The sequence below is a fragment of the Scardinius erythrophthalmus genome (assembly GCF_964197995.2).
Source record: "Scardinius erythrophthalmus genome assembly, chromosome: 16".
Classification (NCBI taxonomy): Eukaryota; Metazoa; Chordata; class Actinopteri; order Cypriniformes; family Leuciscidae; genus Scardinius; species Scardinius erythrophthalmus.
In genome coordinates, this window is record NC_138236.1 from 40,708,712 (window position 1) to 40,728,120 (window position 19,409).

General features: G+C 48.8%; 1 protein-coding gene across 2 annotated transcripts in view; it reads right to left on the bottom strand.

Annotated features, from left to right (window-relative positions):
- The window catches only part of bbs9 (Bardet-Biedl syndrome 9), a 211,704-nt gene that overhangs the window by 173,888 nt on the left and 18,407 nt on the right, over nt 1-19,409 (bottom strand). For both annotated transcript variants that reach the window (XM_081388453.1, XM_081388454.1), the window contains exons 6-10: nt 15,681-15,855; nt 14,445-14,529; nt 13,814-13,997; nt 12,798-12,927; nt 3,199-3,380 (exon numbers count right to left, since the gene is read on the bottom strand). In XM_081388453.1, coding sequence (XP_081244579.1) covers nt 3,199-3,380; nt 12,798-12,927; nt 13,814-13,997; nt 14,445-14,529; nt 15,681-15,855 — 756 coding nt within the window. The remainder of the gene's footprint in view (nt 1-3,198; nt 3,381-12,797; nt 12,928-13,813; nt 13,998-14,444; nt 14,530-15,680; nt 15,856-19,409) is intronic.

Genomic DNA, 19,409 nt, shown 5'->3' on the forward strand with positions numbered 1-19,409 from the left:
CCTACAGTTTTATCTTGTGGTTTCAGTTTTTATCTTTCCTGACGTTCAACTTTAACAAAAGGTTTCAGTTTCGCTTTAAATTGGTTTAGGCTTGGTGTTTATTATAAGTGCTGTTTATAATAAATGCCCCTATGATTTATGTTTAGTTTAGATTTAGATTATTTTTTCTGTCCCCCTGTTGTGAAATCCAGCTTCTAATGTTGTTTATGTGCTAGGGATGGGACGATTACCGGTTTCTCTATAAACCACGATAAAATGTACTGACGGTTATTATCGTTTAAGACTGAATTATCATTAAAACCGTGTTTGATTATCACGATTTTAATAACCCGCTGTAAATCCTGTCCGGCCAGCAACAGACTGACGCAGGCGCAGCGCGCAATGTTGTTGTGTTTTTATTGGAGAAGGAATGGCGGAAGGCAGATTAATGTTTTAAATCCTACATGATCATAAAAATATTATCAAACTCAGTAAACAATAAATCAACTCTGATTTCATTTTCAATACAATACAAAAAAGTGCACAGAGCTGCTGGTTTTATTTGTTGTTCGTTGATTTTCAAATATAAAACTTGTTGAAATGTCTTCAGTGTGAGCATCACTTTCATCTCGTTTGGACAAAACCGTGATAATATTGATAATAGTGACCAAAATTATCGTGATATGAAATTTTCATACCGTCCCATCCCTATCATGTGTCTATGTGGTGTTATTAATACGCTTTAAGACACATCATGTGTAAATTCATAAGTCGACAGCATTGCTGAGTATTTCCTCCTTAAAACTGCAGTGAACCAAAGACAGTCTCAAACACACGCTTTGACATCGCTGGTGTTTCTGACGTCACAAACTACCTTGTAACCAATCAGATCAACGTGTGATCGCCAACCAGTGGATCTCTGAGTGAGTGAGTGAGTGGAGGCGGGGCTCATTTGCATATTCATAGAAACGTGCATACTAAATGAGGCAAGGGTGTCGAGTTACAGTGTGTTGTTTATGTGTCTATGTGGTGTTTTTAATCTGCTCTAAGACAAACCATGTGTAAGTTCATAAGTCGACAGCATTGCTGAGTATTTCCTCCTTAAAACTGCAGTGAACCAAAGACAGTCTCAAACACACGCTTTGAAATCGCTGGTGTTTCTGACGTCACAAACTACCTTGTAACCAATCAGATCAACGTGTGATCGCCAACCAGTGGATCTCTGAGTGAGTGAGTGAGTGGAGGCGGGGCTCATTTGCATATTCATAGAACCGCGCATACTAAATGAGGTGAGGGCAGGGCCGGCTCTGTAAGTCTGGGGGCCCTAATCAGGATAATTTTGGGGCCCTTCCTTGCAGTGAATAGCCTAATGGAGTATTGCCACTGCAAAGCAGCAACTCCAATCTAACCCTTACACGTTTCATCTCTACCTCTTTTAACTGCCCACAATTATTGTTTTATTAAAATTTTATTTTATTAATATACTAGTTACAGGTGTTGCTGGAGTCTCGATCTTTGAACTTCTTTTCCCTTTTCCACACTTTAAAAAGAGGAAGAAGTTGGACCAGTAAATTCTTTGCTTCCTTTTAAAGTGATTTAAACATATTCTTATATATTGATGTATCAAAGAGATAAACAATTCTACAAAAGATTCTAGTTTGAGTTGGTATTTATTTTTTATATATTCCAACTACAAAAACACTACTTCAGCGAACAATCATTAGCCAAATGTGTATTTAAAATGTTTAGTTATAAAATATATACATAAATCTAATAAAAACTCTAGGTAACACTTTTTAACTATACATTTTACAGTAAAAAAAATCATTTTACAGTGTCATTGTTACACGTTACATATGTAGTTCATACAAAAATAATTCTACAGTAAAAACTGCTTAAAATGTGGATTTCGCCTAGTAGCTCTACTATTATGGGATAATGTCCACTTTAACGCACACTCCGAGGCTGCTGTGAAACAGCGCCGCGAATTGTGCAGAAAATGCAATAGGCGGCTCTTTGTGCATTGTGTAATGTGCCAAGTTCAAAAATTCATGCAAAAATAATTCTACAGTGAAAACTGCTTAAAATTTGGATTTCGTTAGAGTAGTAGCTCTACTATAATGGGATTTTTTTTCTTTCTTTTTTCTTTTTCCTTTTTTTTTTTTTTGCACCCAATGGATAGACTCGTTTCATTTTTGCGGTCAAATTTCCAAGTCCAGGGAAGACAACGATTTATACGGTTGGTTGACTGAGATTATTACTCGTGACAATAAAACTAAATATTTGGATATGAGAATATAACATAACTAAATAACGATCTCATACATATTTTCTAATTTCACTAAACATTTCATTAAGTTTCTTGAACATTTTTTATTAAACATGGACCTTTATGCTCATTAAAAATACTTTTTAAGCTATTGTATGTTCCTTTTATAAATGTAAGCAACTAATTTAGACGTGCAAACTGGGTGCCGGTGTGGTGAGAAGTTCGAGCTCGGCCAGATTCGGCTCGAAGTCGGATCCGGATGTGGAGCCGCGCGCGCTGTTACAAAAAAAGCAATGAACACCGCCAAGCGAAATGTGGTCTTGTGCACCCAACGCGCACGACTGCCCACACCGCAATGATGTCATTTTTGCTGCGCGCACCTTCGCGCTCGTGCAGAGGCGTCGAGTATAACTAGCTTTAAACGGCATCGACACCAGCGAGTACCATCTGTAGTTAGGGGGCCCCCTAGTGGCCGCGGGGCCCTAAGCAGCCACTTAGTTCGCTTATAGGGAGAGCCGGCTCTGGGCAAGGGTGTCGAGTTACAGTCAAGAAGAAGAAAAAAACAAAAAAAGGTTTTTCACTCAATCTCAACAAAGCAACTTTGATGTGGTGTGACTTACATTCAGCGGTGACTTCTCCTTAAACTGTGTCAGTCTGGACTCTATGTTTATGATAATACTGGCATAATATTGCTGTGATATTCTCTCCTGACCACTCGGCCACGGTTACATTAGCAGTAAAGATGCACTGAGAAACAGTAAAGGTGGAAAACATTACTACATTCTGCTAAATTATTAGATTAAGCGCATATAAAGAAAGTAAAATGCTGACCCGGTCATAGACAAGAGCTTCGATCAGGCACTGAGTTTGGTATCAGTCTGAGCTTTATTCGTCTGATAACCCTGTGTGTGTGTGTGTGTGTGTGTGTGTGTGTGTGTGTGGTACACTACCCTGTGTTTTGGTGGCCTCGCGGATGAGCTTCTGCAGCCGCTTCATCTCGGTGTCCAGCTCCTCGTAGTTCAGCTCTCGGGCCTCCACTTTAGGGGCGCTGAAGAAGGACGGGTCGGTTCCCATGTACGAGCAGTGGAGACGTCCATCAGAGCTCAGCGTCACCACCACACCCTTCAGCTCCCTCACACACACACAGACACACACACACACATGTAACCACAGCAATACAGATGGCAGCTAACATTTACATGCTGTGTTCACTCCTGTGGTGTCGCAAATTAATATTTATATGCACAAATATTCCATGTAGTCTATTAATATGAGCCTGTGGAAACTTGCATGCATGTCAGAAACATGGTTTAAACCGGTTTTAAATTAAACAGTGTCACGATGGCAGACTGGTGGCGATCAAACACGATGCCAGACTAATAATCCGTTCTGAATAGTTTTGCTAATCCACTTTTTTGCTCTGACATGAATTATGTCCATTAAACTGTAAACAATCAGATACTGCCAGTAAAAATAAAGTAAAAGTTTGTTCACCCTAAATCTAAAACAAGTCTTTTCACAGCAATATTACAGTATAATATATCAGTATAGAGTATCACAATAATATGGTATCGAGAGTTCAGAATCATGACCTGAGGGAATCGTTACACATCTACTTTGTACTGTAAGTGTACGACTTGTTCAGTCCAACTAACGGATTAGAAGTGTTTGTAGTGAAATCTTATTGTTTGAGGTGATTTGTTTCAGTGTGTGTGAGTGGACGTTCCCGAACCGAAAGTGCTGCACATCCATTTAAACACAGCAGACATGTTTGGGCAAAGGAGGATCCTGGCGTTCTGGTTTGGGTCGCCTCTGCTAACTGACACCCTTTGATGGAGTTTATTCGGACCAGTGTTTCCTCCTCCCCTGATAAGCCCATTTGTTCTGCTATCCTAACTATGCGTGTTATTATTAATCTTCAATACAGTGAAGTTTGAGAAAGCGTGTGTGCTGGAGATGTGAAGCGAGACACTCATTTCAGAGGTGCTGAGAGATGCTCTTCTAATGTGAGGCCAGCAGGAGAGAGACTGTGAGAGAGCGTGACCCGTGCGGGACACACACACACACACACACACACACACTCGCTGCACAGGCGTATCTGTTACCAGTCGCATGAGAACTACTCTGAGCACACCGTCCCACACACACTGAGCGCTTCAGAGACATCAGTACTGGTTCCTCACTGCTGTCCTCTAGTTTTTACAGAAAACTAGCAGGCAACTAACTAACGCTAACGCTAGCAGACAAACGGCTAGTAGTGACATCAGCGGCAATCCAGCTGTCAATCAAGTGGTCACGCCCTTAATTATGCAGAACTTTAAGGCTTAATATAATTTAAACGGATGAGTTGTAAAATAATTCACCCCCCTCACAGTCGTCATGAAGGGCAAAATTAGCGATATAGACCAAAACCACTTTTAGCACCAGATTGTGAACATGTTTATTTCTGCTGTAAAGTTGGGCATTTTAACATGGAGGTCTATGGGACTGAGTCTCTTCTGCAGCCTCTAGTGGCCAGTGGATGAACTGCAGTTTAATCACTTCAGTGATGATTCGAGAGAGAACGGAAGTTACCGCTTGGTGACACCATAAGAAACAACGCTCGCTGACGGTGATGAGTGTCAGGTGTTTCTATGAAGATAAAGGTGCGGTAAGTCGTTTTTGAAATATGCTGTTTGGAAGTTAGTCGGACCGACTCAACAAACAGACGTGTAGCCAATCAGCAGTAGGGGGCGTATGACGGTGGAGGAGAGAGAATGAGCAAGGGGGAGATTTGAAGAAAGACTGCAGAAAAAGAGATGAGATACAATAGAAAAGAGAAAAGCTCATAAGAATATCACTGGAAAATAAAGGGTTATGTCTGGGCAAGAGCTTTAGGACCCGTGTTCATATTAACACAGAACACTGAGGAACACTGAGGAACACTGAGGAACACTGAGGAACACTGAGGAACACTGACGAACACTGACGAACACTGACGAACACTGGGGAACACTGAGGAACACTGACGAACACTGACGAACACTGACGAACACTGACGAACACTGGGGAACACTGACGAACACTGACGAACACTGAGGAACACTGAGGAGCACTGAGGAACACTGAGGAACACTGAGGAACACTGAGGAACACTGAAGAACACTGAGGAACACTGAAGAACACTGAGGAACACTGAGGAACACTGAGGAACACTGACGAACACTGACGAACACTGACGAACACTGAGGAACACTGAGGAACACTGAGGAACACTGAGGAGCACTGAGGAGCACTGAGGAGCACTGAGGAACGCTGAGGAGCACTGAGGAACACTGAGGAACACTGAGGAACACTGAGGAACACTGAAGAACACTGAGGAACACTGAGGAACACTGAGGAGCACTGACGAACACTGACGAACACTGACGAACACTGAGGAACACTGAGGAACACTGACGAACACTGACGAACACTGACGAACACTGACGAACACTGGGGAACACTGACGAACACTGACGAACACTGAGGAACACTGAGGAGCACTGAGGAGCACTGAGGAACACTGAGGAACACTGAGGAACACTGAGGAACACTGAAGAACACTGAGGAACACTGAGGAACACTGAGGAACACTGACGAACACTGACGAACACTGAGGAGCACTGAGGAGCACTGAGGAACACTGAGGAACACTGAGGAACACTGACGAACACTGAGGAACACTGAGGAACACTGAGGAGCACTGAGGAACACTGAGGAACACTGAGGAGCACTGAGGAGCACTGAGGAACACTGAGGAACACTGACGAACACTGACGAACACTGAGGAACACTGACGAACACTGAGGAACACTGAGGAGCGCTGAGGAGCGCTGAGGAGCGCTGAGGAACACTGAGGAACACTGACGAACACTGACGAACACTGAGGAACACTGACGAACACTGAGGAACACTGAGGAGCGCTGAGGAGCGCTGAGGAACGCTGAGGAACGCTGAGGAACGCTGAGGAACACTGAGGAACACTGAAGAACACTGACGAACACTGACGAACACTGACGAACACTGAGGAACACTGAGGAGCACTGAGGAGCACTGAGGAACACTGAGGAACACTGAGGAACACTGAGGAACACTGAGGAACACTGAGGAGCACTGAGGAGCACTGAGGAGCACTGGGGAACACTGGGGAACACTGACGAACACTGACGAACACTGAGGAACACTGAGGAACACTGAGGAACACTGAGGAGCACTGAGGAGCACTGAGGAACACTGAGGAACACTGACGAACACTGACGAACACTGAGGAACACTGACGAACACTGAGGAACACTGAGGAGCGCTGAGGAGCGCTGAGGAACGCTGAGGAACGCTGAGGAACGCTGAGGAACACTGAGGAACACTGAAGAACACTGACGAACACTGACGAACACTGACGAACACTGAGGAACACTGAGGAGCACTGAGGAGCACTGAGGAACACTGAGGAACACTGAGGAACACTGAGGAACACTGAGGAACACTGAGGAGCACTGAGGAGCACTGAGGAGCACTGAGGAACACTGGGGAACACTGACGAACACTGACGAACACTGAGGAACACTGAGGAGCACTGAGGAACACTGAGGAACACTGAGGAACACTGAGGAACACTGAGGAACACTGAGGAACACCGAGGAACACCGAGGAGCACCGAGGAACACCGAGGAACACCGAGGAACACCGAGGAACACCGAGGAACACCGAGGAACACTGACAAACACTGACGAACACTGAGGAACACTGAGGAACACTGAGGAACACTGAGGAACACTGAGGAACACTGAGGAACACTGAGGAACACTGAAGAACACTGACGAACACTGGGGAACACTGACGAACACTGACGAACACTGAGGAACACTGAGGAACACTGAGGAACACTGAGGAACACTGACGAACACTGACGAACACTGAGGAACACTGAGGAACACTGAGGAACACTGACGAACACTGACGAACACTGACGAACACTGACGAACACTGACGAACACTGAGGAACACTGAGGAACACTGAGGAACACTGACGAACACTGACGAACAATGAGGAACACTGACGAACACTGACGAACACTGAGGAACACTGACGAACACTGACGAACACTGACGAACACTGACGAACAATGAGGAACGCTGAGGAACGCTGAGGAACGCTGAAGAACACTGAGGAACACTGACGAACACTGACGAACACTGAGGAACACTGAGGAACACTGAGGAACACTGAGGAACACTGACGAACAATGAGGAACGCTGAGGAACGCTGAGGAACGCTGAGGAACGCTGAGGAACACTGAGGAACACTGACGAACACTGACGAACACTGACGAACACTGACGAACACTGAGGAACACTGAGGAACACTGAGGAACACTGACGAACACTGACGAACACTGACGAACACTGACGAACACTGAGGAACACTGACGAACACTGACGAACACTGACGAACACTGACGAACACTGAGGAACACTGACGAACACTGACGAACACTGAGGAACACTGAGGAACACTGAGGAACACTGACGAACAATGAGGAACACTGACGAACACTGACGAACAATGAGGAACACTGACGAACACTGACGAACAATGAGGAACGCTGAGGAACGCTGAGGAACGCTGAGGAACGCTGAAGAACACTGAGGAACACTGACGAACACTGACGAACACTGACGAACACTGAGGAACACTGAGGAACACTGAGGAACACTGACGAACACTGACGAACAATGAGGAACGCTGAGGAACGCTGAGGAACGCTGAGGAACGCTGAGGAACGCTGAGGAACACTGAGGAACACTGACGAACACTGACGAACACTGACGAACACTGAGGAACACTGAGGAACACTGACGAACAATGAGGAACGCTGAGGAACACTGACGAACACTGACGAACACTGAGGAACACTGAGGAACACTGAGGAACACTGACGAACACTGAGGAACACTGAGGAACACTGACGAACGCTGAGGAACGCTGAGGAACGCTGAGGAACACTGAGGAACACTGAGGAACACTGACGAACACTGAGGAACACTGACGAACACTGAGGAACGCTGAGGAACGCTGAGGAACAATGAGGAACGCTGAGGAACACTGAGGAACACTGAGGAACACTGACGAACACTGAGGAACACTGAGGAACACTGAACACTGACGAACGCTGAGGAACGCTGAGGAACGCTGAGGAACGCTGAGGAACACTGACGAACACTGACGAACACTGAGGAACACTGAGGAACACTGAGGAACACTGAGGAACACTGAGGAACACTGAACACTGACGAACGCTGAGGAACGCTGAGGAACGCTGAGGAACGCTGAGGAACACTGAGGAACACTGAGGAACACTGACGAACACTGAGGAACACTGAGGAACACTGAGGAACACTGAGGAACACTGACGAACACTGACGAACACTGAGGAACACTGAGGAACACTGAGGAACACTGAGGAACACTGAAGAACACTGAGGAACACTGAGGAACACTGAGGAACACTGACGAACACTGAGGAACACTGAGGAACACTGACGAACACTGACGAACACTGACGAACACAGACGAACACTGAGGAACACTGACGAACACTGACGAACACTGAGGAACACTGAGGAACACTGACGAACACTGAGGAACACTGAGGAACACTGACGAACACTGAGGAACACTGACGAACACTGACGAACACTGACGAACACTGAGGAACACTGAGGAACACTGAAGAACACTGAGGAACACTGAGGAACACTGAGGAACACTGAGGAACACTGACGAACACTGACAAACACTGAGGAACACTGAAGAACACTGAAGAACACTGAGGAACACTGACGAACACTGACGAACACTGAGGAACACTGAGGAACACTGACGAACACTGAGGAACACTGAGGAACACTGAGGAACACTGACGAACACTGACGAACACTGACGAACACTGACGAACACTGAGGAACACTGACGAACACTGACGAACACTGACGAACACTGAGGAACGATGAGGAACGCTGAGGAACGCTGAGGAACACTGAGGAACACTGAGGAACACTGAGGAACACTGACGAACACTGACGAACACTGACGAACACTGAGGAACACTGAGGAACACTGAGGAACATTGACGAACACTGACGAACACTGACGAACGATGAGGAACGCTGAGGAACACTGAGGAACACTGAGGAACACTGAGGAACACTGAGGAACACTGAGGAACACTGACGAACACTGAGGAACACTGAGGAACACTGAGGAACACTGACGAACAATGAGGAACGCTGAGGAACGCTGAGGAACGCTGACGAACACTGACGAACACTGACGAACTCTGACGAACACTGAGGAACACTGAGGAACACTGAGGAACGCTGAGGAACGCTGAGGAACGCTGAGGAACAATGAGGAACGCTGAGGAACACTGACGAACACTGACGAACACTGACGAACACTGAGGAACACTGAGGAACACTGAACACTGAACACTGACGAACGCTGAGGAACGCTGAGGAACGCTGAGGAACGCTGAGGAACACTGAGGAACACTGACGAACACTGACGAACACTGACGAACACTGACGAACACTGAGGAACACTGACGAACACTGACGAACACTGACGAACACTGAGGAACACTGACGAACAATGAGGAACGCTGAGGAACGCTGAGGAACACTGACGAACACTGACGAACACTGAGGAACGCTGAGGAACGCTGAGGAACGCTGAGGAACGCTGAGGAACAATGAGGAACGCTGAGGAACACTGACGAACACTGACGAACACTGACGAACACTGACGAACACTGAGGAACACTGAACACTGAACGCTGAGGAACGCTGAGGAACGCTGAGGAACGCTGAGGAACACTGAGGAACACTGAGGAACACTGACGAACACTGACGAACACTGACGAACACTGAGGAACACTGAGGAACACTGAGGAACACTGAGGAACACTGAGGAACACTGAGGAACACAGACGAACACTGAGGAACACTGAGGAACACTGAGGAACACTGAGGAACACTGAAGAACACTGAGGAACACTGACGAACACTGACGAACACTGACGAACACTGAGGAACACTGACGAACACAGACGAACACTGACGAACACTGACGAACACTGACGAACACTGACGAACACTGAGGAACACTGACCAACACTGACCAACACTGACGAACACTGAGGAACACTGAGGAACACTGAGGAACACTGACGAACAATGACGAACGCTGGGGAACACTGAGGAACGCTGAGGAACACTGAGGAACACTGACGAACACTGACGAACACTGACGAACACTGAGGAACACTGAACACTGACGAACGCTGAGGAACGCTGAGGAACACTGAGGAACACTGACGAACACTGAGGAACACTGACGAACACTGACGAACACTGACGAACACTGAGGAACACTGACGAACACTGACGAACACTGAGGAACACTGACGAACACTGACGAACACTGACGAACACTGACGAACACTGAGGAACACTGAGGAACACTGACGAACAATGAGGAACGCTGAGGAACACTGAGGAACACTGACGAACACTGACGAACACTGACGAACACTGACGAACACTGAGGAACACTGAACACTGACGAACACTGAGGAACACTGACGAACACTGAGGAACACTGAGGAACACTGAGGAACACTGAGGAACACTGACGAACGCTGACGAATGCTGAGGAATGCTGAGGAACGCTGAGGAACGCTGAGGAACGCTGAGGAACGCTGAGGAACACTGAGGAACACTGAGGAACACTGAGGAACACTGACGAACACTGAGGAACGCTGACGAACGCTGACGAACGCTGACGAACACTGACGAACACTGAGGAACACTGACGAACACTGACGAACACTGACGAACACCGAGGAACACCGAGGAACACCGAGGAACACCGACGAACACCGACGAACACCGACGAACATTGACGAACGCTGACGAACGCTGACGAACGCTGACGAACGCTGACGAACGCTGACGAACGCTGAGGAACGCTGACGAACGCTGACGAACGCTGACGAACGCTGACGAACGCTGACGAACGCTGACGAACGCTGACGAACGCTGACGAACGCTGACGAACGCTGAGGAACGCTGACGAACGCTGACGAACGCTGACGAACGCTGAGGAACACTGAGGAACACTGAGGAACACTGAGGAACACTGACGCACGCTGACGCACGCTGACGAACGCTGACGAACGCTGACGAACGCTGACGAACGCTGACGAACGCTGAGGAACGCTGAGGAACGCTGAGGAACACTGAGGAACACTGAGGAACACTGAGGAACACTGACGAACACTGACGAACACTGAGGAACACTAAGGAACACTGAGGAACACTGAGGAACACTGAGGAACTCTGGGGAACGCTGAGGAACGCTGAGGAACGCTGAGGAACGCTGAGGAACACTGAGGAACACTGACGAACGCTGAGGAACGCTGACGAACGCTGACGAACGCTGAGGAACGCTGAGGAACACTGACGAACGCTGACGAACGCTGACGAACGCTGACGAACGCTGAGGAACACTGAGGAACACTGAGGAACACTGAGGAACACTGAGGAACACTGAGAAACACTGAGGAACACTGAGGAACACTGGGGAACACTGACGAACACTGACGAACACTGAGGAGCACTGAGGAGCACTGAGGAACGCTGAGGAACACTGAGGAACGCTGAGGAACGCTGAGGAACACTGAGGAACACTGAGGAACACTGAGGAACACTGACGAACACTGACGAACACTGAGGAACACTGAGGAACACTGAGGAACACTGAGGAACACTGGGGAACACTGACGAACACTGAGGAGCACTGAGGAGCACTGAGGAACGCTGAGGAACACTGAGGAACACTGAGGAACGCTGAGGAACACTGAGGAACACTGAGGAACACTGAGGAACACTGAGGAACACTTAGGAACACTGACGAACACTGACGAACACTGACGAACACTGACGAACACTGAACACTGACGAACACTGAGGAACACTGAGGAACACTGAGGAACACTGAGGAACACTGGCTTTGAGTGTCATTGTGTGTCTGGAGCTACTTTGCTCTTGGCAACTAACAACCATCTCTTGTTTATAGATATTATTGTGTGCTGTACGTACATTTTTGTGCTTCCTTGTCATTCGTTCATCATCTGCGCTTTATTTTCTTTTCCGTGAAGCATTATTTTGTAGCACTTGTGCCCTGATAAACAAATATGACTGAGGCTAGTTAGTGAGAGTCGCCTTGGGGAATGCTAGTGAATACGGTGTTTAGTGTTATTGTTAGTGCACTCGACTCGCTTTCCGGGGATCGGGCTTCAAGGCGACTCGGCTGTTAGGATTGGAGAGTGCGTTTTGGAGGCGGAGCGATGAAGAAGGGGTGTGTTTGCCTGGGTTGATTTCAAACATCAGCATTGGCCAACAGCATATTTCAGAAACGGCTTACCCCACCTTTACTGAGGTTAAGGCCAGATTAGCGGTCTCTTACGGAAAGTTGGCGACGCGTACGGTCACCGGCACACAGCACAGCTGAGCCGCCCACTTCAGCGTCGAGTCCTGGTACACCAGCAGCATGTTGTTATGGTTACACATCAGCACATTGGTGGATCCCTCACACACTGAGGACAGAAGAAGATGAGTGAGCGTGTGAAGGATTACACACTCACAGACACACACACACTGAGGACAGAAGAAGATGAGTGAGCGTGTGAAGGATTACACAATCACAGACACACACACACTGAGGACAGAAGAAGATGAGAGAGCGTGTGAAGGATTACACACTCACAGACACACACACACACACACACACACACTGAGGACAGAAGAAGATGAATGAGTGTGTGAAGGATTACACACTCACAGACACACACACACTGAGGACAGAAGAAGATGAGTGAGTGTGTGAAGAGGGAAGTGTGTTCAGATGCTCTGTGGTCTCTGGGACTCACCTGAAGTCAATGATGAACTGAACACACTTACACACCAGGAGACCTCCAGATCTCACTATATTACACACACACACACACACACACACACACAAACACACACACTCTCTCACACACTCACACACACACACACTTACTCACACATACTGACTCCCACACTCACTCACTCACTCACACACTCACACACACTCACTCACTCACTCACTCACACACACACTGAGTGATACTCCAATTTGGATATTAATTGTGAAATTATTACATTATAAAATATATATTTTTTAAATATAATAGTGTTTTTAATTGCGATTAATCACGATTAATCACAGAAAAAATGTGTGATTAATCAGGTTAATTTTTTTAATCGATTGACAGCACTACATTTTTTACATTAAAGGTGCAAAAGTTCTGAGATGATGTGTCTTTTTTACACCACAAAGACCAGCTGTGTTAACAGGGGTGTGAAGAGTTTTATATCAATATAATAAGAAAATACTTTGTTTTTAAAAATGAATGTAAAGTTTCGGTGTGCCACAGGAGTGTGAAGTGTGTGTCTCACCTGATGCGTAGGGCAAGAAGCAGCTGGGGTTGAACTCCAGTTTCTTCATGAAGCGGATCTGACCGTTATCCTTCAGGGAGAACAGATTCCTCTCGCCCAGCACGAAGATGGAGGACATCAGAGGAGAAGTGTTGGGGACACAGATATCTAGAGCCTCCTCTCCTAACACCAGTGTCCACTCGGCCTGGACAGACACACACACAGAGAGTCAGATACAGAAGCAGACATACACACACACACAGAGTCAGATACAGAAGCAGACATACACACACACACACACACACTGGACAGGACACACAACACCAGTGTCCACTCGGCCTGGACACACACACACAGAGTCAGATACAGAAGCAGACACACACACACACACACACACACACACACACTGGACAGGACACACACCATGAGCCTCCTCTCCTAACACCAGTGTCCACTCGGCCTGGACACACACACACACACACACACACACACACACAAAGTTAGGTCCAGAAGCACACACACACACACACACACACACACACACACACACACACACACTGGACAGGACACACACAATGAGCCTCTTCTCCTAACACCAGTGTCCACTCTGCCTGGACACACACACACACACACACACACACACAGCACACACCGTGAGCCTCTTCCCGGAGCTCTTGCTCTGCTGATCTGGGTCTGGTCGAGTGTCTGCGTCTGTGGCCACAGCCAGAGTCTCGTACCTGCATTACACACAGCAGAACACGTCACACACACCGATCCAACAAAACACAGAGAGTCTGAGATTACACGATGCTTCAATATTCACTAAATCCCTGAAGTGGATGACGGACGTCATTAATGCAGATTGAATGTCGATTTAGTGCTTGTTCTTGGAAAGTGTTTCGTTTCAAAAGAGCAATAAATTTCTGTTTTGAATTTGCGATACTGAATTCCTCTCGCGGTGATGTTGCATGTGTTCGAGCAAACGCTTATCGCAGCGAGACACAGCAGTGAACATTTAGCTCAGAGAGCATGATCAGTACTGGCGATTAGTGTGTGTGTGTGTGTGTGTGTGTGTGTGTGTGTGTGTGTGTGTGTGTGTGTGTGTGTGTCTGCAACAGATCAAACGCTGTGTTGTGAAATCCCTGACAGTCCTCCAAAGCTTTCAGCAGGTTGTGATGTGTATTATGAGAAGCAAACGCTCTTCTGTCCATCCCAACAAAACTTTGATGGTTGTAAACATAAATTCTAGTCTGCAAACAGACAGAGCACAAACGTGAGTGTTTGACACAAAAGAGCCAATGACGAATGATCTCACGTGTCACACAAACACATTTGAGCTTCCGCAAAAACCACTGAGATTTGTTTACATGCGTCAAACTCAAATTATTATTTTTTATCAGGTTAAATGTTTATTATTAGTCACTCATACGTATTTATCTAAACCTCGCTACTTAAACCATTGCTTGCGTGCAGCCGACATGTTTGTAGTTTTTAGACACTTCATCGTGTTTGTAGTTCTGTCATGACAACTCTCACCTTCAGGTCTTTCTGTCCTTCATTAAATATAGAGCGGTTTCACTCCTGATGCGTTCATGCCAAAGGCGAGCAAAACTTGTGTCCATCACATTTGCAGATTAATATCTAAAAGTATTTTTTTATTCACACAAACATTTATATAATTAAAACGAATGAAATTTTGTTTCAGCTAGTTTAGCTGAGTCTATTAAAAGCCCACAGATATTGGTCAGTCGTCCGGCCGTTAACACTTTTTTCGGCATAAAGCCTATTACCATATTATTATTGCAGATGATATATATCCTACCAGATATCGTGTTAGTTCAATAAGAATGAATGTGAGTATTAGTGTGTGTGTGTGTGTGTGTCTGACCTGTAGCACTCCACCTGTCGTGAGGAGGAGACTGTGATGAAGGAGTCTGTACGGACACAGTAGCTCAGTGGGCCGGGTAACAGGAACCCAGGCAGAAAGCGGCCGAAACCATAACTCTCCTGCTCAAAGAACATCAGCATCCCATCCATGGACTGGATACAGATGAAGTGATGCCCTGTACACACACACACACACTCAATAACATCAGCACAGATAAAGCATTAAGCAGGAGCAAACAGATATTTATATACTGATGGACTAACGTCACTCCTCTAGACTAGGATATAATGCTGGTGGAAACAGAAGGGAAGAGATTCTTCTCTCGACTGGAACTAGTACGTGTGCTTCTGTGTCTTTCCCAGAGAGTGATTACAGGAGGTGTTACGGACTCTCTCGGCCGGCAGACCTCCACTCACCCAGACCACACACACACTCTCAGAGAAGCAGAGAGCAGCTCTACTGTACTGAGACCCGGCCCTGAGGACCTCGGTCAGGCATCCACTGGTCTGCCCTGCTTGTGTTCGCTCACACACTCTCAGGAAAGCAGAGAGCAGCTCTACTGTACTGAGACCCGGCCCTGAGGACCTCGGTCAGGCATCCACTGGTCTGCCCTGCTTGTGTTCGCTCACACACTCTCAGAGAAGCAGAGAGCAGCACTACTGTACTGAGACCCGGCCCTGAGGACCTCGGTCAGGCATCCACTGGTCTGCCCTGCTTGTGTTCGCTCACACACTCTCAGAGAAGCAGAGAGCAGCACTACTGTACTGAGACCCGGCCCTGAGGACCTCGGTCAGGCATCCACTGGTCTGCCCTGCTTGTGTTCGCTCACACACTCTCAGAGAAGCAGAGAGCAGCTCTACTGTACTGAGACCCGGCCCTGAGGACCTCGGTCAGGCATCCACTGGTCTGCCCTGCTTGTGTTCGCTCACACACTCTCAGAGAAGCAGAGAGCAGCACTACTGTACTGAGACCCGGCCCTGAGGACCTCGGTCAGGCATCCACTGGTCTGCCCTGCTTGTGTTCGCTCACACACTCTCAGAGAAGCAGAGAGCAGCTCTACTGTACTGAGACCCGGCCCTGAGGACCTCGGTCAGGCATCCACTGGTCTGCCCTGCTTGTGTTCGCTCACACACTCTCAGGGAAGCAGAGAGCAGCACTACTGTACTGAGACCCGGCCCTGAGGACCTCGGTCAGGCATCCACTGGTCTGCCCTGCTTGTGTTCGCTCACACACTCTCAGGGAAGCAGAGAGCAGCACTACTGTACTGAGACCCGGCCCTGAGGACCTCGGTCAGGCATCCACTGGTCTGCCCTGCTTGTGTTCGCTCACACACTCTCAGAGAAGCAGAGAGCAGCACTACTGTACTGAGACCCGGCCCTGAGGACCTCGGTCAGGCATCCACTGGTCTGCCCTGCTTGTGTTCGCTCACACACTCTCAGGGAAGCAGAGAGCAGCTCTACTGTACTGAGACCCGGCCCTGAGGACCTCGGTCAGGCATCCACTGGTCTGCCCTGCTTGTGTTCGCTCACACACTCTCAGGGAAGCAGAGAGCAGCTCTACTGTACTGAGACCCGGCCCTGAGGACCTCGGTCAGGCATCCACTGGTCTGCCCTGCTTGTGTTCGCTCACACACTCTCAGAGAAGCAGAGAGCAGCACTACTGTACTGAGACCCGGCCCTGAGGACCTCGGTCAGGCATCCACTGGTCTGCCCTGCTTGTGTTCGCTCACACACTCTCAGAGAAGCAGAGAGCAGCACTACTGTACTGAGACCCGGCCCTGAGGACCTCGGTCAGGCATCCACTGGTCTGCCCTGCTTGTGTTCGCTCACACACTCTCAGAGAAGCAGAGAGCAGCACTACTGTACTGAGACCCGGCCCTGAGGACCTCGGTCAGGCATCCACTGGTCTGCCCTGCTTGTGTTCGCTCACACACTCTCAGAGAAGCAGAGAGCAGCACTACTGTACTGAGACCCGGCCCTGAGGACCTCGGTCAGGCATCCACTGGTCTGCCCTGCTTGTGTTCGCTCACACACTCTCAGAGAAGCAGAGAGCAGCTCTACTGTACTGAGACCCGGCCCTGAGGACCTCGGTCAGGCATCCACTGGTCTGCCCTGCTTGTGTTCGCTCACACACTCTCAGGGAAGCAGAGAGCAGCTCTACTGTACTGAGACCCGGCCCTGAGGACCTCGGTCAGGCATCCACTGGTCTGCCCTGCTTGTGTTCGCTCACACACTCTCAGAGAAGCAGAGAGCAGCTCTACTGTACTGAGACCCGGCCCTGAGGACCTCGGTCAGGCATCCACTGGTCTGCCCTGCTTGTGTTCGCTCACACACTCTCAGAGAAGCAGAGAGCAGCTCTACTGTACTGAGACCCGGCCCTGAGGACCTCGGTCAGGCATCCACTGGTCTGCCCTGCTTGTGTTCGCTCACACACTCTCAGAGAAGCAGAGAGCAGCTCTACTGTACTGAGACCCGGCCCTGAGGACCTCGGTCAGGCATCCACTGGTCTGCCCTGCTTGTGTTCGCTCACACACTCTCAGAGAAGCAGAGAGCAGCACTACTGTACTGAGACCCGGCCCTGAGGACCTCGGTCAGGCATCCACTGGTCTGCCCTGCTTGTGTTCGCTCACACACTCTCAGAGAAGCAGAGAGCAGCACTACTGTACTGAGACCCGGCCCTGAGGACCTCGGTGAGGCATCCACTGGTCTGCCCTGCTTGTGTTCGCTCACACACTCTCAGGGAAGCAGAGAGCAGCACTACTGTACTGAGACCCGGCCCTGAGGACCTCGGTCAGGCATCCACTGGTCTGCCCTGCTTGTGTTCGCTCACACACTCTCAGAGAAGCAGAGAGCAGCACTACTGTACTGAGACCCGGCCCTGAGGACCTCGGTCAGGCATCCACTGGTCTGCCCTGCTTGTGTTCGCTCACACACTCTCAGAGAAGCAGAGAGCAGCACTACTGTACTGAGACCCGGCCCTGAGGACCTCGGTCAGGCATCCACTGGTCTGCCCTGCTTGTGTTCGCTCACACACTCTCAGAGAAGCAGAGAGCAGCACTACTGTACTGAGACCCGGCCCTGAGGACCTCGGTCAGGCATCCACTGGTCTGCCCTGCTTGTGTTCGCTCACACACTCTCAGAGAAGCAGAGAGCAGCTCTACTGTACTGAGACCCGGCCCTGAGGACCTCGGTCAGGCATCCACTGGTCTGTCCTGCTTGTGTTCGCTCACACACTCTCAGAGAAGCAGAGAGCAGCACTACTGTACTGAGACCCGGCCCTGAGGACCTCGGTCAGGCATCCACTGGTCTGCCCTGCTTGTGTTCGCTCACACACTCTCAGGGAAGCAGAGAGCAGCACTACTGTACTGAGACCCGGCCCTGAGGACCTCGGTCAGGCATCCACTGGTCTGCCCTGCTTGTGTTCGCTCACACACTCTCAGAGAAGCAGAGAGCAGCTCTACTGTACTGAGACCCGGCCCTGAGGACCTCGGTCAGGCATCCACTGGTCTGCCCTGCTTGTGTTCGCTCACACACTCTCAGGGAAGCAGAGAGCAGCTCTACTGTACTGAGACCCGGCCCTGAGGACCTCGGTCAGGCATCCACTGGTCTGCCCTGCTTGTGTTCGCTCACACACTCTCAGAGAAGCAGAGAGCAGCACTACTGTACTGAGACCCGGCCCTGAGGACCTCGGTCAGGCATCCACTGGTCTGCCCTGCTTGTGTTCGCTCAC